At 38.7% G+C, this 26,758-nt stretch overlaps 1 protein-coding gene across 2 annotated transcripts in view; it reads left to right on the top strand.

The window, feature by feature from the left end:
• The first annotated feature begins 283 nt into the window (after positions 1-283).
• NXPE3 (neurexophilin and PC-esterase domain family member 3) overlaps positions 284-26,758 on the top strand; it is a 53,452-nt gene continuing 26,977 nt past the window's right edge. Inside the window, exons 1-5 of one of the 2 annotated variants that reach the window (XM_079101397.1) lie at positions 284-385; positions 1,367-1,435; positions 2,465-2,545; positions 3,605-3,777; positions 6,835-7,123. In XM_079101397.1, coding sequence (XP_078957523.1) covers positions 7,031-7,123 — 93 coding nt within the window. In that variant the 5' untranslated portion in view covers positions 284-385; positions 1,367-1,435; positions 2,465-2,545; positions 3,605-3,777; positions 6,835-7,030. Of the gene's footprint in view, positions 386-1,366; positions 1,436-2,464; positions 2,546-3,601; positions 3,778-6,834; positions 7,124-26,758 lie in introns of both variants that reach the window. The other variant, XM_079101396.1, reaches the window with a different exon arrangement.

Here is a 26,758-nt window from a genome sequence, read left to right on the forward strand (position 1 = left end):
ATTTCGCGGACAGAGAAGAGCCTTGAGGCCGATGTTTCGGGGAAACGTTGATGTCAAAAGGAATTGTGTCGCCAAAGGGGTTGAAGCGCAGGCAGGAGAGCAAGAGCTGCAGGGTCACCTAGTGCGCTGGAACCTTGCGACTCGCAGAGAGAGAAGCCCTAACTTCGCGTCCTCACCTCTGGGCTCCGCGTTGCGCGCGCCTGGATGTCAATCATCATCTTAGGCCCGCCCACGCAGGACTTCGACCAATCGTAGCCGGGGGTCGGGGGTGAGGCGACGTAGTCGGGTCAGGAAGCCGGGGGTGAAGGGCCTGGCGCAGCCGCGGCAAACCGGGGTGTCAGGAGCCGGTTTCAGGGGAGCGAACGGCGCGCGGTGGAACCCGGGGGTGAGTGCAGGGCTGCGGGCTATGTGCGAGGTCCCAGCCTCGGAGCGACCCGCGCTTGGCTCCTCAGGCGCACTTCTGGGCTGCGTATCCCTTCCCTCCGTGCCTCCGGCTCCGCAGTCCCCCGCCCGGTGCAGAGGAGGTGCTGCCCTGGGAGTCCTGGCTGAGAGCGCCGGGGCCGGGGAGTTAGGGCCCGGGCCGAAGGGGAAGGCAGAGTTGGAGCCCTGGGCTGCCGCAGCCTGGGACCACAGGAGCCGGCGCCACGGCAGGGAGGGGCGGGACGGGGCGTGGGTGTCCTCAGCTTCAGCTGTCCAGACTTGCGGCGACGCGGTATGCCCTGACCTGCAGGAGAACGCTGCTCAAACCCTCTCTCCCGATCCTTCCCCTCAACGGATGCGGCGTGCTCGGCCCTGCCGCCCGCTCAGCCCCCATCTCCAGTCTCATAGCTGCTCTGAGCACCCGCCAGCTGCCTTTTGGCTAGCGGTGCTGACACACAGTGGACTGTTCTCACATTACTGAGCTGCAGTCTGGGGACATCAGATTTTGGGTCAGATGTGGAGTGTGACTTCACAAGGTATGATGTGGAGACTCTGGCCTATGGCCCATCTCTGCTTGACCCAAGACCAGAGGTGGTGGTGTCAAGACGGTTCCTTGGCAGGGTTATGCAACGTTTTATGAAATGGTAAAAATTTCCTTGCTTTTCATTATGCTAAAGGAGGATTGCTGTGACATTGCCCAAAAATAAAGAATCACACTGTTCTAGTGGGCCTTCCCCCTTCTCACTGTCTTTAATTATCATTTGGAATATGAGGGTGTGTTTGAAGCTGGCAGGACTCCCACATCCTAATTCTCAAATTCCGCTTTTTGGAGGCAGTGCATACTATTCCTCCATTGTTTGTGCTCTGCTTTCCTTTTTTTATTCTTTTTCAATGTGTGTTTTCCTTACACTTTCTAGGGCTGATAAGGTATTGTTATTTGTTACAGAGAAATGAAAGGATAGATCACTAAAGTAGGGATGAATGTCCTCACTGCCCCAGAATCCGAGTGTGCAAGGTAAGTTACCATTCAAATTTAATTTCAGAAAGACCATCCCTTACCTATAATAGTGGTTGCCCTACTTGACTGTATATTATAATCGTCTGAGGGCTCTTTTTTTTTTTTTTTAATGTTTCTTAAGTACTTCCACAGAGTCCGATGTAATTGGTTGATTTACCAAATTCCCTAGTTTTTTCTTATAGCATTTATTACTATGTGACTTATTTAATTTAATTTGATTTAATTTGGTTACTTCTCTACTGAACATGAGGGTACATGAAAGAAGTGGAATCTGTGAAAACAAATCCTGTACTAATGTTACCAATTTTGCTTAAACTTAATTGAAGAATTAACCCTATTTGGTTGACTCATCCCTGTCATGGTCCTGGATAGGTCTCCAGTTCTTTCTGTAGATGAAATATAGCTGCTTTTTGGGAAGTTCAAAATATAACCATTTATGTTTGGATATATTCCATATGAACCTGTGCTTGTGTCCCCTATGTAGGGGAGCATGCATTCTAAATTAATATTCCAGGTGCTTGGTCTGACTAGTGAATTACATTTATGTGGATAATAGGTCAGACTATTTAGGATAGGGACTATTTCAGAGACTTGAGAGATGCAGTTATCCAGTCATATATTGTCTTTGTGGAGTGGTTGCCTGAGAGAACACCATCTCCCTATAGGGTGGGGTTCTTGTCAAATTTTGTTTGTTTAGTACTTAACTTAGGTATTTCATTTATGTCATGAATTTTATAATTCCTAGTAATGTGAGCAACCACTTGGTAGTTCTCTTGTGAAATAGGGATAGAAAGTCATTCTATGGCTGTTGCTACAAATACTAAAGAAGTTAGATTTCTCAGTATATGTCTTGGATTTGGAAGTGATCTTAATCAGAATTGGCAGAGTAATCCCCCAGAATACTGGGGTTCTACCTGCAAGACAGATTATGCATTTTGCTTTGTTTCCCCCCATACTAGGGATTGAATGTAGGGCTCTGTATCCCTGCACTATATTCTCAGTCTTTTTATATTTTATTTTGAGAAGGATCTCACAAAATTGCCCATCTTGGCCTTGAACTTGTGATCCTCCTGCCTCAGCCTCCCCAGTTGCTGGGATTACAGGTAAGTGACACCATGCCTGACGGCATTTTGGTTTTTGTTTGTCCTTTGCACATAAGTAGAGTTCTGACATTATACAAAGATTTGAAAACAAGATTGCTTAAGTTTAGATTCCTTGAATTACAACTTTTATTTAAATTTATACAAATACCTGTTGCTTTCTATAGTGGGAAGATGGATTGTTGAACTACATAATTACATAATCTTTAGGAACATTAATATTTGGAGCTTTTATCTTTGGTTTATGTTTTTTCAGTTATACTGCTACTTGAAGTTTTGACCTTCAGCTAAGTTCTTAGAGTGATTTTTTGAGGTTGAAGTTAACTGGTTAACAGCCAGTTCTGTTTTTTATTAGTAGGAAAAATAAATGTTCCTCTAAGTGAGATAAGCCAATCTCAAAAAACCAAAGGACAAATGATCTCACTGATAAGTGGATGATGACACATAATGGGGGGTGGGAGGGGTTAGTGTTAGGGTTAGGGTTATCGTTAGGGTTAGGGTTAGGGTTAGGGTTGGGGAGGGGGGCAAGAATGTAGGAAGGAAGGACTGTATAGAGGGAAAAGAGGGGTGGGAGGGGTGGGGGGGGAAGGGAAAAAAACAGCAGAATGAATCAAACAACATTACCCTATGCAAATTTATGATTACACAAATGGTATGCCTTACTCCATGTACAAATAGAGAAACAACATGTATCCCATTTGTTTACATAAAGAAAAAAAATGTTCCTATTATTACTCTTCTCACTACATTGTACTTTCTTTTTCTTTTCTTTTTTTGATATGAAGATCCAACCCATAGGTACTTTACTGCTGAGCTACATCTCTATTCCTTTTTATTTTGCAACAGTATTTACCTAATTTGCTGAGTTTGGCCTTGAACTTGGAATCCTCCTGAGTTGCTAAAATTACAGGCATGCACCATTGTGTCCAGTATCACTACAGTGTATTGAAATCTTTGCATATCTCTCTGCCAATAATATTGTAGTTTTAATTGCTAATATGTTTTCCTTTACTTCATTTTCAGTATCTTTAACCTTTAAATCATGTGCTTTTTTCTGTTGCAGTAGGAAGAATGATATAAAAATGAAAAAACAGCAATGTGTGCTTCAAATGTGGCAAGAAAAGAATAAGGGCTACTGGTTATAATTGCCTGAGTTCAGGATTTCATGCTGGAAGGAATTAGACATAAATTCTATTTTCTTAATTCCAATACATATCTCTTGGAAAACTTCTAAAAAAGGTAAATTACATTGAATTATATATTTTATTTTTTGGTTTATATTAACTTTTATGGAGTTTTTTCTATCAGGTACTATTGTTGTGACTTGATTATAAAGTGATTAAAGTACCAAATGATAGTTTCTTGCTCACTTTGCAAAATAGCTATCTTGTGATAGTGTCTAGGTTTTGTTATTTGTAGGAAGATAGCTGAAACCTGTTACCTGTTTCCCCTTTTTTTTTAGAAGTCTTTCTTTTAAACCAGGAGTGGTGGCACACACCTGTAATCCCAGAGGCTTGGGAAGCTGAGGCAGGAGGATCACAAGTTCAAGCTAGCCTCAGCGACTTAAAATTCAGCAAGGCCCTAAGCAATGTAGTGAGACCCTGTCTCAAAAAAAAAAAAAAAAAAAAAAAAATAAAGGACTGGGGATGTGGTTCAGTGATTAAGCACCGTTGGGTTCATTCTCTGGTTTCCCCTCTCCCCTCAAAAAATATTTCATTTAAAATTGAATTGTTTCCCCAAGTATGGTTTGATGCTTTTCTTTTCTTTATAGCTTTAATATTTCTTGGTACCAGTGTTTGAACCCAGCGGTGCTTAACCACTGAGCCACATCCCCAGCCCCCTTTGTTTCAATTTTTTTATCTTGATACAGATTCTCACTAAGTTGCCGAGGGCCTTACTAAGTTGCTAAGACTGGCTTTGAACTTGGAATCCTCCTGCCTCAACGTCCTGGGTTGGGTTGGTATATCACCCAGCCAGCATATAATTTTTATTCTTAGAAATCAATTTATTCTTTATGTTTTGGATTTTTATTTCTTGGTGGAAAATTGAGACATATATATTAAGTAGAAAACAAAAACTGCCCAGAGGTGAACATTTTAATATGTCTTTCAAAGAGAGGTCTATCTAGTGTGCCTCAAACAATATCTACTTAGTTGTGCAAAGGAGTCTCTCAAATGTCAGTGCTCTACTTACTTATAGCAGGAAAACAGGTCTTTTCCTGTTATGACCTTTCATAATTAATGTCTGCAGAAGTCTCTAGCTGTGAGGGGCTTCTTATATTTCTGCCTGTAGCCCTATGGTTCTTTTAGCTTTGGAGTCTGCTGCCCTTGTTGTCCTTCTGTTTCACTGATCACCCTGTGCTTCTGTTGACGTTCTGAACCACTCTAATGTTCTCTGCATGACCAGCATCCACCAAACTCACAGACCATGCCTGCCCATGATGCAGCCAAATTCCTGTGGATTGGATTATCACCTTTGTTGTTCTCCCACTCTGTCCATTAAGGAAACCTATGATATTTGTGGCCCACTCTGAGAGAGAGAATTTCTGTAGCAGAACAGTTGGAGATCTTGGTGATAGACTTTTCTTCTGTTTCATAGAATTGTGCTTGTCAGAATTTTCAGGGTGGATGAGTGCTTTGATATTAGAGAGGGATGGTGTCAGGGGCCATAAGATGTTAAATGAAGTCTTTCCTAGTCCCTGGCATCTGATGGAAGTATACAGAGTGATAGATTTATTTCTTTTATTACTCCCTCCCACTTTTTTTGTGGCACTGGGTATTGAACCTGGGACCTTGTGCGCTAGGCAAGCACTCTAACACTGAGCTGCACTCCTAGCCTTTATTCTTCTGGGAGGGGAACTACCTTATCTTTAAGAAGAGAATTGCCCACACCTTCAAGGCAGGTATCTTCCATACCCTGCTACTTAGCTGAGGGAAAAAGGATGTTTTCTGCCTCCTGCCTCCTGCCATGTAGGGAGATGGCATTCTTTGTTTTCCAGAGTGAAGGATATGAGTATAAACTTTTCAAGGGCAATTTCTGACAGTACAATGCAATTATAGAGTAGACCACTATAATTTGTTAACGTAGGCTTTTGAGTCATTGTATACCATGTAAAGAGCTAAGTTCTAAGAGGAAAATGAAAAAGTATAATGCATTTACATTAAGTTGCTTTTTCTCTGAAATACAATTTCTGGGTTTTTTTTTTTTAATATAGTGATAATTAGTATAGCCTTGTTAGACAAGAAATACATACTAGTAGAGATAGATAAGAAGTGAAAATAAGCACTGTGGGAATTGTGAGGATAGAGAGCATGTTGGAATAACCCAGTCTCGTCTGCTTTCTGAAGCTTTGTTGAAGAAGGCTTGGTAATGGTCCTTGTGGAATGGAAATGGTTCAGACAGGTGGAGTAGAAGAATGAGAAAATAGAACACTTGTCAGGTCCAGCACAAAGAGAGGGGAATATTGATGCAGCTGAGCTATTCTGAGATACTCTGCAGCATGATTATGCACCTTTTCCACCTTACCGCTACACTGCCCTCCATGGAAAGCCTCCCTGGGAGCAAAAATACTTGAACCTTTGCTGTTTACCTACATCAAATAACAACTGGAGAAAGTGTTTTGAATTTGTTATGTAGAGAATTGTTAGGAATAGCTGCCTCTGAAGTTCTCTGCCTCTAACAGGTGTGATGGAAAATTTGGGGATCCTGTTACCCACTCCTTCAGCTTAATGTTCCTCCTCCACATCTTCAGGGCATCTTTCTTCCTGCACTTTGTTTCTTAGTTGAGGGAGAACAGGTAGGGGAGCTGGATGTTTTCTGTCTCCTGCTGTTGAGAGGGTAGCCCTCCTTGTTTTCAGAGAATGTCAGGATGGTTTGCACAATATCTCAGAGCTCCTCATAAAAACACAGGGTTTTCTCTTAGTGCTCTTTAGATATAATTAATATGATAATATTGTATAACTTAAGCTATAAGAGAAAGGAAATTATTTTATTTACATACATTTCCATATTTAACAGTTACAAAATTTAAATTAAAAAAATTTCATTTTGTGGCTTCTGAGTTTGAAGACATTCACCTTTGCTCTCTTAAGTTGAACCTAAAAAGGTAGTAGGGCAAATGTTACACTCTGGAGTTGGGATAGGAAACCTGGGTTGATAAGTGGAATGTTTGCTCTGGCTCTTTGCTTTCTTCTTGTTATATGGCCCTTGATAAGGTTCAGGAAGAGGAAATCTATTTTACCTCTTTACCACAGGATATTGCAATTGGTGATTTTTCTTTATTTCTCCTATTTGAAGGAGTTTGTTGAAGAAAAATGTGCTTCTTGAATCAACTGCAGTCTCTCCTCTACACAAAGAGCTCTTAAGGCTACTAACAGGATAGAAGCAAATTAAACTGAAAGCTCATTTGCAGCTCAGAAAAACAAAGACATGGAGTTTTGAGGAGTGAAGGTAGTATGGTGTCGGCCATGGGTGATCAGGACACAGCCAGACAATGTGGACCAATTTCTTCAAACTGCGATTTTTTTGCTGTCTGCTTGCAGTGCTGATGGTGGTAGTGCTGGTCATCATTGTTACTGAGGTAGAGGTAAGTACCCACAACTAAAGAAGCCAGATCTGGGGACTTGGAATTAACTAGCCTGAGGCAGTATTGTCATCAGGAAACTTATCCTAAGTTACAATTCTTCCTTCCATTTTCAATATTTGAGTGTCCCTGGTGGTTATGTACTATGCTGATCACTGAGGGTACAGCAGTGAAGAATACAGAGATGATTTCGTTTCTTATGGAGCTCACATTCTGATTGTGCATGAGAGAAAATAATATGGGTTGAGTATCCATTGTCTGAAATGTTTGGAACCAGAAAAGTTTCAAAATTTGGAGGTTTTTGTTTTACTTTATAAAGAAAAGAGGTTTATTTAGCTCACTCAAATGAGTGTTTTGAATTTGGAAATTTTGTGTAACTATTGGTTGAGCATCCCTAATCTGAAAATATAGAATCAGAAATGCTCAGAACCTAAGCATTAAAAATTTTTTGGGCATTTAAGATTTCAGATTTTTAGACTAGGGATGCTTACCCTGTAATAATAGTAGTAGTAATCCTAATCACATGGTATAGTAATAATGCTAATTAGAGATTGTGAAAAGTGCTATAAGAAAGGACGGGGAGTTACTCTAAGGTAGCTTTAGGAGAGGAAGAAAAAGCTTCTTCAAGGAGGGGATCTTTTAGTGACGCCTGGCAAAAAACTGAAGAACTATGTCAGGAGAAATGGTTGAATTAGTCTGTTTTGAAGAGTGTTCTATGGCACTCAAGAACAGGGAGCATGGCTTACTGAACCCTCACCCCCTATATTACCACATTTTATGCAGTTGTAAAAAGATGCTGCTCTTCTTATTTTGTTGGCTGTGGTAATTCTTTGGTTACATGTCTAATTTAATTATGACCTTTTTTTTTTTTTGCTTATTGGGTTTTATAGGCACAAGATGTTTTAAAAGCTGAGTCACAGGTTTTTCATTTCTCCTGCTGGAACTTTGTGGTTTTTAGCAGAACACCTGATCTTACTAGGAAATGGGCATATCGAGTCCCATGGTCTTCTGTTTTTTTTTTCCCCCCTGTGGGCCATTAATAAAATGTGTTAGGTATTTTGAAGAATGTGAAGTGATTCTGTTAAAGATTTCCTGTTATAAATGTTCTTAAAGCATAAAAACTAGGTATTACTTCTTCTTCTTTGCTTAAACTGTTCTTGCATGTTTTGCTACAGGTAAGGCAGTGCCAATTCCATGTTGATAGCACCTTCTACCTGGAAGCTGTCAATGATAATCTAGATATTTAAGAAATTCCTCTCTCGAGGTAAAATATGCATAACATAGAATTTGCCATTTTAACCATTTTCATTGTACAATGCAGTGGAATTGAGTACACTCACATGTACAGCTACTACCACCATCTATATCTAGAACTTTTTTATCTTACCAGACTCAAACTTGTATCCATTAAACAACAATTATCCTTTACTTCCTCCTCTCAGCCACTGGCATCTACTTTTCTGTATTCTGCTTCTGTGTATTTGATGACTTTAGGTATTGCATTTAAGTGAAATCATATGGTATTTATCTTTTGCAACTGGCTTATTTCTTTTTCTGTTAGCCTGATGCCCTCAGAGTTCATTTATGTTGTATTGTGGATCAGGCTTTTTTTCCTAAGGCAAGTATTATTCCTCTGTACACACACACACACACACACACACACATGCACGCATGCACACACACGCACACACAGTGGGGTGTGGAGAGGGAGAAAAGTATTATTTAACCTTAAAAAGGAAGAAAATTTTGGAGCTGGGGTTGTGGCTCAGTGGTAGAGCACTTGCCTAGCGTGTCTGAGGTCGATCCTCAGCACTACATAAAAATAAATAAATAAAAGACATAAAGGTATTGTGTCCATCTACAGCTAAAAAAAAACTATTTTAAAAAAAGGAAATTTTGATCCATGCTATAACATATACATGCATTCATCTGTTGAAGGACATTTGGGTTGTTTCTACCTTTTGGCTATTAGAAATAATGCTGCTATGAAGCTGGGTATGCAGATATTTCTTCAAGACATGTTTTCAATTCTTTTGGATATGTGCCCACAAGTAGAATTGCTGAATCATGTGGTAATTCTAATTTTTTTTCCCCTGAAGTCTAGGGATTGAACCCAGGGCCTTATGCATGCCAGGCAAATGCTCTACCACTGAACTTCATCCCAGCCCATTTTATTTTTAATTTTGATATAGGGTTTTGCCAAATTGTCCTTTGTGATTCTCCTCTTTCAGCCTCCCAAGTAGCTGGGATTTACAAGCATATACCACAGTCCCCAGCAGTAGTTTTAATTTTTAGTGGTAGCTCTAATTATTTAATAAACCACCATACAGTTTTTCACAGCAGCTGTGTCATTTTTCATTCCTACCAATACTTTACAAGGACTCTAGTTCTTCCACATCCTTGCTGATACTTAATATTTTCTTTCTTTTTTTCATTTTTTTGTTACTGGGGATTGAACTTGGGAATTTTACCACTGAGTTACATCCCTGGATATTTTTACTTTTTATTTTGAGACACAGTTTTGCCAAATTGCTGAGGCTGGCCTTGAATCTGTGATCCTCCTGCCTCAGCCTCCTGGGTTGCTGGGATTATAGGCATGTGACATCATACCAGGCTGTTAGGCATTTTGTTGAATCTGATATTGATTCTTAAATTTAATTCTCCTGAGAACATACTTTGTATGACTTGAGGTGTTTTTAAAATTATTGAGACTTATTTTATGACCTAGAATATATTCGATCATTGGATATTTCACGTATATTGAAAACGATTGTGTGTTTCACCATCATTGGATGAAATACTATATAAATGTCAGATCAACTTGGTTCACAGTATTAGTCTTCTTTAATCATTGTTTTCTGTCTACATGCTCTGTTATTGAAAGAAGTATATTGAAAGCTTTACTACAATTGTAGATTGTCTATATCTCCTTGTAACTATGCTAGCTTTGCCTTCATGTATTTTTAAGTTCTGTTATTGGGAACATAAATGTTTAGAACTGTTGTGTTTCTTGATGAATTTACTGTTTTATTATCATAAAATGCTCTTCTCTCATTTCTGGTAATGTCCTTTGCTCTGAAATGTACTCTGTCAGATATTATATAACCACTCTAGCTTTTCTTTGTTTAGTGTTAGTAGGTATTTCTTTTTATTATTTTTAAGAATCTATTTGTGGTTTTATATTTAAGGCAGATGTTTTATAGCCAGTGTGTAGTAGGTTCTGTTTTCTTTTTAATCCAATCTGACAATCTTTGCTTAAATGGTGTTGTTTCACATTTCTCAAAGTGTATATATATAAGAACTATGTCTTTAGCTCTCAGTGTCAGGGCATGAGGGTCTCTGTGATAGCAACTGTGGTGGGGCAGCTCTGGAGTTGCTGTTTCTGTACTGCATGGTATAGTTGATAGCACCTGAGTTATAGCTGTGCTTTTGCAACATGTTGGCTGTGACTTTGGGGGACTCACTTAATTCTCCCAAGTCTATTTTCTGATTTGCAATGATAAATGTTCTCCATCTTCCTGGAAAGCTAAAAAGACATCAACACAAATGCCATAGGTGTACATAGGATAACATCAGGTCATTTTCAGATGATAATACTGTGATGCTCATACCCGAGACTCATCAACTAGAAATGATGTAACGTCTTGGTTTCCTAGAGTTACTATAAAACTGTCATTATAGAGTTTAGGAGGAGCAAATAATTTTTTCCCTTTCTTTAAGCATGTGGTTGCTTCTAGTACTTCTCCTACTTTTTTGTTATTTTTTAAAATTGACACGTAATATTTGTACATATTTATGGAACACACTGTGATTTGAAATGAGATTTCATTGGATGAGATGAAGCTTATCTTTGTTTCTTTTTATGTAATTTCTTATTTTTCCATGCATTTTACAATTTTTTTTTCTTCATTCGTTTTGAGCAACTTAATTTTTACTTGCCTTGGTGTATTGTCTTTATGGTGTTGGGGATCAAACCCAAGACCTCATGCATTCTACGTAAGCGCTCTACCTCTGAGCTAAACCCCAACCTGGTATAGTTTTAATATTTCTTTTACTTGAGGTTCATAAGTCCTTGGGTTTGTGTTTGTGGTTTTCATTAAATTTGGTAAATATTTGGCCATTATTTTTATTTTTTAAGAGAGAAGTCTTTATTTTTCTGTTTCACAAATGAAGTTGGCTGAATTGACTTCTTTTTGGTGATTAACTAGAGAGGACAAATCCCATATCTTTTTCCAGCCCTTTAACTCTTCCTTTGCATCAATTTTGATGAGGCTATGGTAGCAGCAGTAGCAGCAGTGTTAGAGATGGCCTCGGGGTAGTGGCCATAAGTGTGGATGGATCAGCCAAAATGACCTTGATCTTTTCAGTAAAAACGGAAAGATATAATCAGTCTATTTAGACAAAGCCAGGACCCACTTGTACCCATTGATGACTGAGTGGGGTACTGATGTAACAGGTAATCGATATGTAGATATGTAGTGGCAAAACTACACATACCCTCCAGGAAATGAGAATGCAGTTTCTTCTGTTAAGTCAAACTTTTTGGGTTTGTAGATATTGCCATTGTCTTTGTCTCCTGTGTAAACCAAAGAGGGAGATGTTCAGATTTGTGGCTTTGCTGACTACAAACTCTTATTCAGCTGTCTGTTGCTCAGAATTTCAGTGTTATCTCTGGAGATTTTAGTAGTAGTAATGCTTTAAGCCTGGAAGAAGGAGGTTGCCTGTGTCCCCTGCCAAATTCATGTGTTGAAGCTATAACCTCAATTTGATGGGGCCTTTTGGGAGAAAATTAGGTTTAAAATTTATTCTTAGGATGGGGCTCTTATGAGGGGATTAATATCCTTATAAAGAAAAGTCATATGTGCACACAGTGACTGTCTGTCTGCAAGCCAGGAAGAAGAACCTCACCAGAACATGACCATGCTGGCACTCCTCTCTTAGACTTCCAGTTTTCAGTACTATGAGAAAATAAATGTCTGTTAAAGCCACCTATTCTGTGGTGTTTTGCTAAAGCAGCCCAAGCTTAGACAGAGATCTTCTTGGGCCCCAGACTGATGACGTTACGTAGGCAACAGCACAGGTGATAGCTGGCACCTTGTTGGCCAACAGCATATTCCTGATTTCAGTGAGGTCCTCCTTTGGGAATACAAAGCCTACATTAATTCAGATTGAGGGAATAGTTTCTTTAGAAACAAGTGGGTTTTCCAGCTGCCCTTTCAAGTGGCCTTGAGCATACTGGTATTCTTACCCCTCAACACAGATTTCTCATGGAGAGACATGCAAATCTGCTGCATCTCTTGTGCCCTTATTATTGGCTCCAACATTGAAGCATTTTGGATAATCACCTAAAAGTTGGATGATCTTAGGGAAGTAGTTGTACTTTTCAGGTTTGCCCTGCCTTCATTGGGCATCATGGTGGCTTATTAAGGATTGACATATAGGGTTCAAAGATGATGTCAGATTGAATGCTGCAAGTACAAGGTAAGCCAAAGAGAGAAAAAACCCCAATAATAGCAGCTTATTAGCAGTCAGTTGCAGGTGACTTTCATGGTTCTTATATGCTTTAATCCAGTTTGTCCCATTTCTGTAATACCTGTACAACCAAAATTGAGCAACAATTTAGGGTAACTTTGAAATAAATATTTGTGTTTTTAGAGTTTTATTCTTTTGAGGAAAGTAATAGTTGAATGATTAGTGATAGGATTAGTGATGAATTATGAATAAAAATCCTAGGTTATGATTTCCAACCTACATTAATATAACTGTCAATTTCATTGACATATTCAGAGAATTGAAAACTTGGGATTTAATGGGTTAAACCTAGAATGGGAATTTGGTCTTTCAGTGACCTCTCCTGCACAAAATAACTAGCTTCAGAGAAGAAATTCATTGCATGGCTCAGGGTGCTATAGCCCGGAGCCATCTTGAGAAGGGGATCAAGTGTTAGTGACTAAACTGCACTAGGGATCAGAAAACATGGAACAAATAACAATTCAGGGTCACTATGAACACCCTGCCACATTGACTATGTAGGAGAGAGCAATATGAAACAGTTGTGGCTTGGCGGAGTGTCTGACACCCTCTGAGAGATTTAAGCTGTGGGGAACATGGATGTGATAAGGAGAGGAGTTGAGAGCATAGCAGTCTGTGTTATTGCCCTCTGTGAGGAGCACGACCCAGTCTGTCATTTATGGCTTCACATGGAGACCAGCTCTGGAGGTATTGATACCAAACTGGAAAATCTGTGGTTTCCTGTGCCCCCACCCCCAGCACAGAACTTGGTGTTTTGCTCCACTCCCCCACACCTGGGGAGACATTTAAGGGCTATCCTATGATAGCCACATCCTATGGTCTGTCGTATGATTGCCACATCTTGAGTGCACAGACTAGAGACATCCATGCTTAATATACATCTGCTCAATGTGACCCATATATTAATGAAGCTTGGTTTGTGAAAGGAGCTGCTATAGACTAGACATTGGCCATACAACCAGGCATATAGCTTAGGACTTGGGAATAAGTATGTACCTGCTTTTTCAGGTCCACATGCCATTGAAACTTGGACAGCAGCAAGGAATTGCTGTGGCACTAATGGGATTTGGAATGGAGGCCATTTTTATTATATTCTGGTGAAGAACTTATCTGTATATTGCCCATGCTCTGAGGCTTTGTGAGACTGACTTTAAAGGTTTTAAACTAATTTATTTGGCAGGGAAAATTTTAAGGTAGCACAACATTCAGGCAGTGGCATGGGTATCGCTGTATGCTTTTAGTCAGATTTATAGTGAGAATTGGGAGCAAAAAGTGAAGTGGATAGATTTGAAAAACTTGGAATTTGGCCACTAAAGAAGCTTTTGTAAAGTTGGGGCCTTGCAGAAAATGTAGTTGCTGAAGAGATTAGTGCTATTAAAGAATCCTTGTACTTTGCATCTGAACAATAGGAAAGATGTCTTGAGGGCATTTTAGAAATTGACTGGGTCCCAATCATTGTAGACTCTAGGGTGTAAAAGACTTTTCTTTGAGGAAAGAGTACTAGGGCATCCTGCCCCCTTGGGGCCCTGTGGGAAGTTGCATCCTAAGATTTGTTTCACCATTCTCAGCCATTCAGACACTCAGAGGCTGCTTTAGTCGTGGTCCACAAGGGCCTAGGAACTGCTCCATAGGTGACAGACCTTGGCATTGTCCATGTGATGCAGATTTTGCGGGTGTGCAAATGCAAGAGTTGTGGGGTCACAGAGGCTTCCACTCAGATTTCAAAGGAAAGCTTGGAGGGTAAGGCAGTGTGTCACAGGGTTGAAGTCCCTGTGAGAAACCCCTAAGAGGAATATGCATGAACTGTGTTAGTGAAGCTGAAGCAGTGGAGACCCTGGGGAGTTAAAGATTCTAAGAACGTGAAATGTTTGCTAAGGAAAGCCACAGACAGTAGAACTAACCCAGCAGAGTGGCCATGTGGCTGCAAGCAGGCAAGGCCATAGGGGTAGGGTTGCCCAAAACCTCTGGAGCTCACATCACATCAACATGTGTCCAAGGTGCCAGATGTGGAACGTATGTAACAGGATGTAATGTTTACCCTTTTAGTTTTGGTCTTGCTTTGGTCCAATTCCTCATTTTCCCAATCATCCCTTTAGAAATGGAATTGTGTACCCTATCCCACCATTGTACATTGGAAGTATATAATTTTTTGATTTTACAGGGGCTTATAGCTAAGAGTTGGTCTTCAGTCTCAAAAGAGACTTTGAATTTGGACTTTTGAGTCATGCCAAAAATGTTGATACTTTGGGGATTCTTGGAGATGGACTAAATATATTTTGCACTATGAGATGGACATGAGCCTTTGTGGACCAGGTGAAATATTATAGTTTGGATCTGGATTGCCTCCAATGACTCGTGTATTGAAGGCTTTGTTCCTTGCTGGGGATACAGTGGAAAGTGGTGGAAACTTTACGAGGTGGAATCTATTTGGGAGGGGGGAATAACTGGGATTGAACCTTTGAAGGTTATATCTTATCCCTGTCCTCTTCTCTTTCTCTACTTCCTCTTTACTGCCATGGGGTAAATAGCCTTCTGTACCATGTGCTCTTGCCACGATGATACTCTGCTCTACTTCAGGCCCAAAGTGATGGAGTCAGCCAAACTTGTGTTGAAACCCCCCAAACCATGAGCCAAAATAAGTCTTTCCTTTTTTTTTTTTTTTTTCTTTTCTTTTTTTTTTTTTTTTTTATTGTAAACAAATGGGATACATGTTGTTTCTCTGTTTGTACATGGCGTAAAGGCATACCATTTGTGTAATCATAAATTTACATAGAGCAATGTTGTTTGATTCATTCTGTTATTTTTTCCCTTCCCCCCACCCCTCCCACCCCTCTTTACCCTCTATACAGTAGTTCCTTCCTCCATACTTGCCCCCCTCCCTAACCCTAACTCTAACCCTTCCCTCCCCCCCATTATGTGTCATCCTCCACTTATCAGCGATATCATTCGTCCTTTGGCTTTTTGAGATCGGCCTATCTCACTTAGCATGATATTCTCCAATTTCATCCATTTGCCTGCAAATGTCATAATTTTATCAAGTCTTTCCTTTTTTAAGTTATTTTTCTTAGGTATTTAGTCACAGTGATGGGAAGCTAACATAGAGACCATGAGAAGACCAAACATATGTGTACTCTGAATAGGTGAGGGAGAAGAGTTACTAAAGATGCTAAAGACATAGAAAACCAAGTCACTGAAATAAAAGAAAACTTACCACATCTTGGGAACTATATGGGCATCTGGTTATAGAATGCATTTTGAACCCCAAAAGGCAAGACCGGGAAAGAACCTCTCCATAATATGGTATAGGTTGCCACAAGTGCAGAACAAAGAGAGAAATATTAAAAGCTACAAGAGAGAAGCACCAAGTCACACCCACCCATCAGAATAATAGCAAATATTTCTGCAGAAACTCTAATGCTAGTAGGACATGGAATGCTGTATTTTAGGCTCTGGAAGAAAATGATTGTCAACATAAATTATTATGTCCAACACAGTTATCTTTCAGTTTGAAGAAAAAATAAAGACCTTCTAAGATAAGCATAGGCTAAAGTAATTAATGACTAGTAAACCAGCATTAGAGAAAATGCTTAAAGGAATCCTGCACCTGGAAGAGGAAGCAAGATAAACCTAATCACAAGAGCACTCAAAAGAATAAATCTCACTAGAAGAATAGATGAGTAAGTGAGAATGAGGAAATAATAAAAAATCATTAATATAGTAAACTATTAAACTTCTAAGACAAATAAAGGAGAGAGACAGATTATTTAAAATGACCAGAAGAGAAACAACAAAATGACAAAAACTAATACACACTTTTCAGTAATAACCCTGAATATAAATGATCTTAATTTTTCAATGAAAAGACAGACTGGTTATATTGAGAAATGAGATACAACAATATACTGCCTGCAAGATACATCATCAGCAAAAATTTACACAGACTGAACATTAAAAGATGGAAAATTATATTCCATGCAAATGAAATTTGAAAGCAAATAAGAGTATCTAACACTCATATCTAACAAAATAGCCTTTAAGCCAAAATTGGTCAAAGGTCACTTCATGACAATAAAGGGAACAATCCATCAAAAGATGTAATGATTATACATATATATGCACCTAATATCCTAGTATCAAATTTTGTAAAACAAACAGTGCTGGTCATAATGGGAGAAATAGACTCCTACAATAATAGTGGTTGACTTTAATTTCCTAGTGTCATCAATAGGTAGATCACCTATACAAAAAAAGTCAACAAAGAAACATCAGAATTAAATCTTGCTACATGTTAATTAGAGTTATCACAAATCTACAAAACATGTCATACAATAGCTATAGAATACATATTCTTTTCACTGGAACTTTTTCCAAAATAGACCATCTTTTAAGCCATAAAGCAAGTCTCAACAAAAAAATTGAAATAATTTCTTGACATCTTATGATAATGACATGAAGGTTGAACAATGCTTTTTTGAACAAGCATGGATCATTGAAGAAATTGGGGAAAATTAAAAATTTCCCAGGATCAAATGAGATGGAAACTACCAGAACTTGTGGGATTTGTTGAAAGTGTTACTAACAGGCAAGTTTATAGCTACTCTTGCCCACATTTAAAAAGCAGAGATGTCACAAATAAATAACCTAATTATGCATTTCAAGGTGCTAGATACACAATAACAAACTAAATCTAAAATTAGTAGAAGGAGAACTAATAAAGGGCAGAGTAGAACTAAATGAAATGGAGAATCAAAGAATAATTCAAAGGGTCAATGAAACAGGTTTTTTGAAAAGATAAACAAGAGTGGTAAACTGTTAGCCAGACTAATTAAAAGAGAAAGAAGGCATAAATAAACAGAATTAGATATAAAAAATGTTACAGCAGATTACATTGAAATCCATAGAATCATTATGGAATATTAATAAAAATCATATGCCAAAAAACTGGAGAATCTAAAAGTGCACAAATTTCTAGACATATACGACCTACCAAAATTAAATCAAGAGTATATTTTAAATCCAAATGGATCAGTAGCAAGCGGTGAGATTGAATCGGTAATAAAAAGTTTCCCAACCAAAAAAAGCCCAGGATTGAATGGATTCGTTGATGAATTTTATCAGACTTTTAATGAAGAACCAATATCAATGTCTCTCAGATTGTTTCATAAAATAGAAAGGGAAGGAACCCTTCCAAACACATTCAACCAATCTGCTATTACCTCTCCCTCTCGTCCCGCATGGGCAAGGGAAAGGGTCCCTGTTGGAGGGATGGGCTGACTGTGAAATAAAAGCTATGAAATTTGTATATCAGAAAATAAGACAAAAAGCAAGAATATCTTTAGAGTAGGGACATGACTAGTTGAGCCATCCAGAAGGGTCTGGCTCTAACAAAAGAAGGAGCCTGTGCTTGCTTTATTTATAGTGGTACAGATTGAAAAGGATCAGTAGAAGCGTCTTTGAGAAAAACAGGATAGGGGTGGTGTTTAGCAGATCATTTGGCTCTAGCAGGTCACTCCCATCTCCAGTACTTGTGCTTGAACCTTGAGCTGTGATCTAGAACAAGTTACCATTTGAATCAGGCATTCTTGAACAGTGGACATCCAACTCTAAGTTCCTAAGACCAGGTTTCCCTATCTAATGACTCAAACTTTGCTTGGTTCTCACACCATTCATGGAGGGCTTCCGGCAATTACCCTCCTTCCAAAACCTGACAGGGACACAACAAAAAAAGAAAACTACAGACCAATATCATTGATGAACTTAGATGTGAAAACCATCAATAGAATAATTGTACATTGAATTCAATAATACATTAAAAATGTCATTGTTGTGGTTTGGATATGTGGTGTCCCCTAAGAGCTTCTTTGTTAATGTAGGAATATTCAGAAGTGAAGATTAGTTATGAGAGCTGTAACCTAATCAATCTCACCTAGTTTGAATGGATTAACTAGGTGGTAACCATAGGCAGGGGCATGAATGGAAGAGGGGGGTCACTTGGGGCATAACTTGGAAGGGTTTATCTTCCCTGTTGCCCCTTCCCCTTGCTCTGTCTCTGCTTCCCAGCTGCCATAAGCTGAGTCGTTTTTCTCCCCCAAGCCCTTTTGCCATGAGGTTCTGCTTCATCTTAGACCCAGAACTATAGACTCAACTGGTCATGAACTGAGACCTCTGAAAACATGAGCCCTAAATAAGTTTTTCCTCCCCTAAATGATTGTTGTCAGGTATTTTGTTAACAGTGACCAAAAGATAACTAAAGCTGAAGTTAGTACCAACAAATGGGGTTATTTCTGTGATTAACCTGGCTATGTGGTTCAGAAGCCTTTGGAACTGGTTTGTAAGAGGAATTTGAAAGTATTTAGGAATATAGGTTAGAGAAATCTTAGAATATTGTAAGCAGAGCTTAATGTGTGATTCTGGTGGGAGGTCAGAAGACCTAAATGCCTAGAAAAATGCTGAGAGTAAAGACTGTGCTTATCAGGTTTTAGAGGGGAATGAGGACTCTCTTGGAATTCGACTAGAAGCCATTTGTGTTACATCTTGGCAACGAACTTGTCTTCATTTGGTCCAGGTCTTGAGTTTTTGTATGAGGCCAAAATTAAAGGTGATGGGCTACTTTTCTGGTGGAGGAATTTTCAAGGCAGCACATCATTTAGGTGGCATGGATATTGCTGGCAACTTTTAGCTAGGTTTACTGTGAAAATCAGGAGCAGAAAGCAGAGAAGAAAGATTTGAAAAACTTGTAATTTGGCCAATGTAAAATTGGGGCCAATAAAGTTATGGTTGTTGAAGAGATTACTGCCACTAAAAAGAGGCTAATTACTTTGCACAGAGACACTTGGAAAGATCCTTGAGACCATCTTAGGACTCAAGACGATACCTATTGCAGGCTCAAGGGTATAGAAGTGAAAACTCACTTAAGAGACCTTGGGGTCACTCTGCTTATACAGGGGTGCCTAGAAATTCCCCAGTATGTGTCACTGTACTTAGAGGCTACTACAGCTGCGATCCAAGGGGGATTGGCTACTGCTTGAGCTGGTAGCAGACCTTGGCATCATCCACATGGTAACTGTTTCTGTAGGAATCCAGGATGCTGGAGTTAAGGCATCCTGGAGTTTTCCACCAAGATTTCAAAAAAAGGTCTGGGAGGCCAGGTAAAAGTGTAGTGGGATTGAACTTCCTAAAGGCAGCCCCTGAGAGGGCATGAAGCTGTAATATAGGCCTCCAAGATTAAAAGATGCTAGAAATATGAATGACTGCTGAGGAAAGCTGCTGGTTGCAGATCCAGCCTAAGAGCGAGGGCATGTGGGCTGCAACTGGCAAAGCCCCAGGAGCACAAATCCTTTGGACATCACATTTTGCCACCATGTGCACCAAATAATGGGTATGGAACTATAGGACTTGTTTGCCCCACTGGATTCTGGTCTCGTTTTGCTCTCCTTCTTTCTTTTTATGTCCCTATTCCTCCCTTATGAAATGGGATTGTTTAGTCTGTGCCATCATGTATCAGATATATGTAACTTACTTTTGATTTTTATAGGGTACACAGCTTTGGACTTGGATTTTTGGGCAATGCTGAAACTGTTGAGACTTTGGGGACTCTTAGAGATGGACTAAAGGGATTTTGCATTTTGAGCTGGATATGAGTTTTAGGTGGTCAGGGGTGGAATGTTATGGTTTGGGTATGAGGTTTCACCGCGGTTTCACCCCAAAAAGTTCACGTGAGGCTTGGCAGGAATTTTCAGAGGTGAAATGATTAGATCATTAGAGTTGTAACCTACAGTGAATTAGTGCATTTGATGGATTAATAATTTGAACGTATTGCTGGTTGGTAACTGGAGGCAGGCGGCATGTGACTGGAGGCAGTGGATCACTAGGGACATGCCTTGGGGAGTGCATTTTTTATCTCTGACTACTCCCACTCTCTTTGGGCTTTCCTTCTCCATGCCTTTCTGCCAGAATCTTCTTTCTCATCTCAGGCACAGAGCAATGGAGTTGGCTGACTGTGGACTGAGACATCTGAAATTATGAGCCCAAAATAAGCTTTTCCTCCTCCAAGTGTTCTTGTAAGGTATTTTGGTCACAATAATAACTAACTAATACAATAATACAGCAAATAAACATAAGCAATGACAAAACTTGCAAGATCATGTTAGTAGATGCAGAAAAAGCCTTTGACAAAATTCAACATCTCTTCATTATAAAAGTATGAAGAAACTAGGTAGATAAGGATAATATTTCAGCATCATAAGAGCTACGTGTGTGTGTGTGTGTTTGTGTGTGTGTGTGTGTGTGTCTATGACAGACCTATAGCCAACATCATACAGAATGGTAAAAGTTGAAAGCATTTCTTCTAAAATCACGTACAAGACAAGGGTATTCTCTTTCACACTCTTATTCAGAATAGTACTTGAAATTTTAGATACAGTTATCAGGCAAGAGAAATAACTAAAAGGTATACAAATAGGAAAGGAGGAACTCAAATCATCCTTTTGTTTTAGTATAGAATCTGATTCTATACTTAGATAACCCTAAAGCCTCCACCAAAAGATCCTTGGAATTGTTAATTGTATTTATCAAGGTAGAGGGATGCAAAATCAACATTCAAAAATCAGTACAACAAGAACGAACTTACTGAGAAAGAAATTAGGAAAACATCCACATTTGCAATAGCTTCAAGAAACAAAGCCTTTTACACTGGGGTAATATAAGTTAGTACAGCCACTATGGAAAATAGTATGGAGGTTCCTTGCAAAACTAAAAAGAGAACTGTCATATGACCTACCTGTCCCACTCCTGGGTTTATATACAAAGTAAGCGAAAGTCAGCACATGAAAAGGATACCTGGAAAAAAAAGAAGAGATAACCTGACGGTAGAAGAGGCATTATTAGGGAAGGGAAAGGGAACCTGGAGGAGGAAGAGAGAGGGAAGAAGGAAAGGTGAACATGATCAAAGCATGATATATGCATGTATGGAAATGTCAGTGAAACCCACTAAGTTGTACACTTAATATATGTTAATAATTATAACAATTAGCAAAAATTTTAAAATGTCACCTTCATGAGAAAGCCTGGTGAGAGCTTGTCCATTATCTCATTGAGTACTTTGTTTTTTTTTGGTACCAGGGATTGAACCCAGGGATGCTTGACTGAGCCACATCCTCAGCCCTTTTTTATATTTTATTTAGAGACAGGGTCTCGCTCAGTTGCTTAGAGCCTCGCTAGGTTGCTGAGGCTGGTTTTGAACTTTTGATCCTCTTGCCTCAGCCTCCTCAGCTGCTGGGATTATAGGCATGTGCCACAATACCCTACTCAGTACTTTTTTTTATGTCTTCTTCCCCTTAGTGCTGAAATTACCTGGATGTTAGTTCTGTTGGCATTGTTCTAAGGGCTCATTGATGCTATAGTCTTTTTTTTTTTTTTTCAACTTGCCTCTTTCCCTCTTTTGGATGGATTCTCTTGGTTTTTCCTTAAGTTCACAAACTTTTCTTTTGAAATGTCTAATCTGCTATTAATCCCATTCTGTGTATTTTTCATCCCAGAGGATTTATTTCTTTCCTCCTCCTCTCTTTTGTTTTTTTCCTGTGATGCTAAGGATTGAACCCAGGACCTCATGTACCCCAAGCTCCACCACTGATCCACATCCCCATCCCTACCTTATTTCTCTTCTTAATATTTTCTATTCATCCATATCTCTATGTAACATTCAGTCTTTCCTCTTGTTTTTTTTTTTAATATATGGAATATAGCTATAATAACTCATTTAAGTCTTTGTCCAATTCTAATATCTGTGTTAGTTGCAGGCTGACTTCATTTGATTGATTTTCATTTCCTTATAGGTTGTGTTCTCTTTTTGGTTGGATTTTAGACCCAGTTGGATGGTGGGTATTTTTGGTACTTCTCTAAATAATCTTGAGTCTATTCTGGGGTACTATAACTTACTTGAAAATAGCTTGTTTCCCTTTTTTCATTTTTCCCTTATGTTTTGGTGGTGCTGGGGATCCATCTCAGGGCCTTGCATATGCTGAGCTTGTACTCTACTGCTGAACTCTATCTCCCACCCCTAGTTTGATTCTTTTGGTTCTTGATTTTAGAATTTGTTATTTGGGACAAGATCAGTATTTATGAGCTAATTCTTCTTCACTACTGACTTAAAACTTTGCTGGGTACTCTACTCCATATCCTTTGAATGCTAAGGTTTTTTAGTCTGGCTGATAGGAATAAGTTCTGTTCCTGGCCTGGTATGATCTAAAGTTACTGTTCTCCCTCTTTTTTTTAATTGTCCCCCCCCCCCCCAGCCTCTAGTAGTTTCCTTATATATGCTTATCAGTACTCTGCTGAATATTCAGGTGGGATCCTTTTTAGATCTTGAACTCTTTCTTTGTGCAGCTTTTACTTTGTCCTGTAAATTTTGATCATGGTGGTCTTAAGACTCAGCTCCATCTCTTTGACTGACTTAGTTCATCAGGCTCCACCAGGGTTCCCCTCACGTTCTGCATCCTGGAAACTCTCTCAGGGCAATATGCAAATGGCAATCTTGGGATAACTGTTTCTTTACTGCCTCTTAGGCAACACTGTCTTTTATTGTCTGATAATCATCATTTCATTTATTTTGGTCTTTTAAAAAAAGTTATTTCAGATGGGAGGATAAATTTGGTCACTGTTTATGTATCTTGGTTGGAAGTGGAAATCAGAGGGACTTAAATTTGAAAGTCAAGAAATAATGCAAGAGCTGGAGATGAAGAGGAAAGGATGGGATCTAGAGCACAGAGCATATATCCAGATGTAGGACAAGGAATGAAAGTACCTTATGAGTATGCTTGTTATTTTATTACTAATTATGTAGGAGGAGCCACATTCCTTCCTTCTACCCAGGAGAGAAAGATGACATGACAGATGCATTTGCAGAGTAGTACATTAAGGGAATTCCTGCTTGTGGAGAAGGTTGAAGGTAGAAAGGTGGAAGGAGGGTGAGGCCCTGTTTGGAACTTGAAAGAAGGGGTTGGAAGATGGAGCTGACTCTGTAGGGGTACAAAATACTTCAAGACTTCAAGAGTGGATGGTACTCACCTGCATTGACTTTGTGTGTGTGCATATTTTTACTACATCTAATGACCTGAGTATAAGAATGGAGAAAAAAGATAGTTGTGTAAGTCTTGGGTGAATGAGGAGGAAGGTAAAGGGGGAGAAAGAAGAGAGACTTCAGGGAGTAGGTCAGAGTCTCATGTAATTAATGTTATTGCAGTCAGGAAGGAATGTTGGAAAATTCCCCATTAGTCTTGTTGTAGTTCTCAGAAACTTCTGGATTGAATGCTAGTTAAAAAATCTAATTATCTAAATGAATACTGCCTTGAATAATAATGTACAAGGGAGGTGGCAATAATAAATATGTAGGACAGGTCTGAAATTGACAGTAATAAATGGATCTTTTAGTGGAGTGAGATAAAGCATTTTACCTTGACTCATGAGATCATCTTGTCCAGGGTGAGAATATTGTAATGAATTTTAAACTGTTCAGTTTAGTATTGTGATGATAATGTACAAAGAAGCTTTGGGTGATATACAAAAGTCTTTTCAGAGCCTTGGCAAGTCTCCATTCCTTAATTCTTTTTCTATCCTGTGCCCTGACCCTGACTATTATTTTCTTCTTGTGATTGGAGTATCTAATCATTTTCTAAAAAATACAGGCTCTATTTTAATTAGGAGTATCACATAATATGAGAAGAAGGTATATGTAGCACTGTCTAACAAAAGATTACAGGGAGTCTTGCTGTCTTTCATTTCTCTTATAAGCTCTCACTGAGCCTGGCTTCTAGCTTCTTTTTGCCTTATTTATTTGCTGGGGGCACCATCCATGGCCCACAAATAAAACCAGGCTTGGTTGAGCTATCAGACATGGAAATTTGGCTCTCAGGAACTGACAATCATGAGAGATTTCCTGGAGTATGTGGTTTCCCTACAGTGGTTCACCACCAATTTGCAGGCCCTGCTGGGATGACCTGCTAGAGCAAAATGGCTTGCTTAACTCCACCCCATCCTGTTTCTCAGGAAAGAAGCTCCTACCAGTCTTCCTTTGATCTATATTGCTATAAATTAAAAAAACATGGACTCCTCCATTGTTAGAGCCAGTCCCTTATGGATGGCTCAATTGGTCATGCCTCTGATTCAAAAGATAATTGTTTCTTGTTGTTTTTTCTATTAAATAAATTTCTTAGCTGTTATTTCACAACCAGCCCATCCCTCCAACAGGAACCTTTTTCCTCGTCCACATGGTGCCTGTGGTGATATTTATTAATATTTTAGATAGTATTATGCCAGCATATTAAGGCTTTTGATGGGACTAGAATATGTCCTCAAAGATAGTCAGTTGGTAAGGGGAATTTTTCAGTCAGTTTTGTCTTTCTCTATACCATTGTATAAATGAGGAAATATTCCTTTAAAATGAAGACTTCTAATGAGAGTCTTTCAAATGAAAACAGATATATGTAAGTGTAAAACATTGCTACTCATGACTTTTATGTTCTTGGATTTTTCTTTCTATTTTACTGGATGAAATCTGTAATTTTTTTTCCCCTGAAAGGGCACATGAAAAATAATCTTACATGTCTGAAACTGTCCTTATATATGATTACAATTTATATTTTATAATCCAAATCTGGACTGTATTCAACTTTATTTTTCCTCGGAATCATGATAACTTTGTTTTTATTGTCTTTTAGTGTTGCAGAAGACAATTCTAATGCCAGTCTAATTTTTAAGAATTGGTAACATTGTTTATCTTTCTGGAAGCTTTTAGAGTTTCCTCTCTATTTTATAGAATGTTTTCACTTTTTTATTGGTGCATATTAATTATACTGAATAGTAGGTTTCATTATGGAATGTTTGTACATACCAAAAAATAATTGCTCAATACATGCCCCATGCTCCCCTTCTACTTACCCTTGATCCTTTTCTCTACCCTAATGATCTACCTTCTACTTTCATGGAGTTCTTTTTTTACCCCTATTTTTCCCTCTAACTTCCAAATATGAGAAAAAAAATATATGTAATATAAAAAATATTACATATATTTTTTTCTTTGAGTCTGACTAATTTCACTTAAAATTCTGGTCTCTAGTTCCATCCGTTTTCCTGCAAATGACATAATTTTGTTCTTTTTTGTTGTTTTCGTTTTAGTTAGTAGAGTGTATTTTGACATATTATTTCATGACAAACATGAAATAATTTTGTTCTTTATAACTGAATAAAACTCCAAAGTGTGTGTGTGTGTGTGTGACATTTTCTTTTATCTATTCGTCTGTTAATGGACACCTAGACTGATTCCATAACTTGGCTGTTGTGAGTTATGCTGTGAAAACATGGGTATGCATATATCTCTAAAGTATATAGTTGAATTATATGTTAGTTCTAGTTTTAGCTTTTAGAGGCGCCTTCATGTGATTCCCGTAGTGGCTGTACTATTTATATTCCCATAAACAGTGTGGAAGAGTTGCTTTTTTCCCTCCATCCTTGCCAGCATTTATTGCTATTTATCTTCCTGAGGATTGCCATTCTAACCAGAATGACAAGGGATCTGGGATCTCAGTGTTTTTTTTTTTTTTTTTTGTGGTGCTGGGGACTGAACCCAGAGCCTTATGCATGTGAGGCAAGCACTGTACCAACTGAGCTATATCCCCAGCCCCTCAGTATAATTTTGATCCACATTTTCCTTATGGCTAAAGATGTTGAATTTAAAAAAATATAATTGTTGGCTATTTGTACTTTCTTTGAGAAGTGACTGTTCAGTTCAATTGTCCACTTTTTGATTCGGTTGCTTTTTAGTATTGAGTTTTTTGAGTTCTGCGTATATTCTGAGTATTAATCCTCTGTTGGAAGAGTAACTGCAAAGGTTTTCTCCCATTCAGTCTTTTGCTCTTCTGTTTCCATTGTTGTGCAGAAACTTTAATTTGTTGCCATCCCATTTATTGATTCTTTCATTTCCTGAGCTATAGGGGTTCTGGTTCAAGAAGTCTTTGCCTATGCCTGTGTGTTGAAGTGGTTCATCTATGTTATCTTACAATAGTTGCCAGGTTTTTGGTCTTATATTTAAGTCTATGATCCATTTTGAGTTGA

This window comes from Sciurus vulgaris, assembly GCF_902686455.1.
Source record: "Sciurus vulgaris genome assembly, chromosome: 10".
NCBI lineage: Eukaryota > Metazoa > Chordata > Mammalia > Rodentia > Sciuridae > Sciurus > Sciurus vulgaris.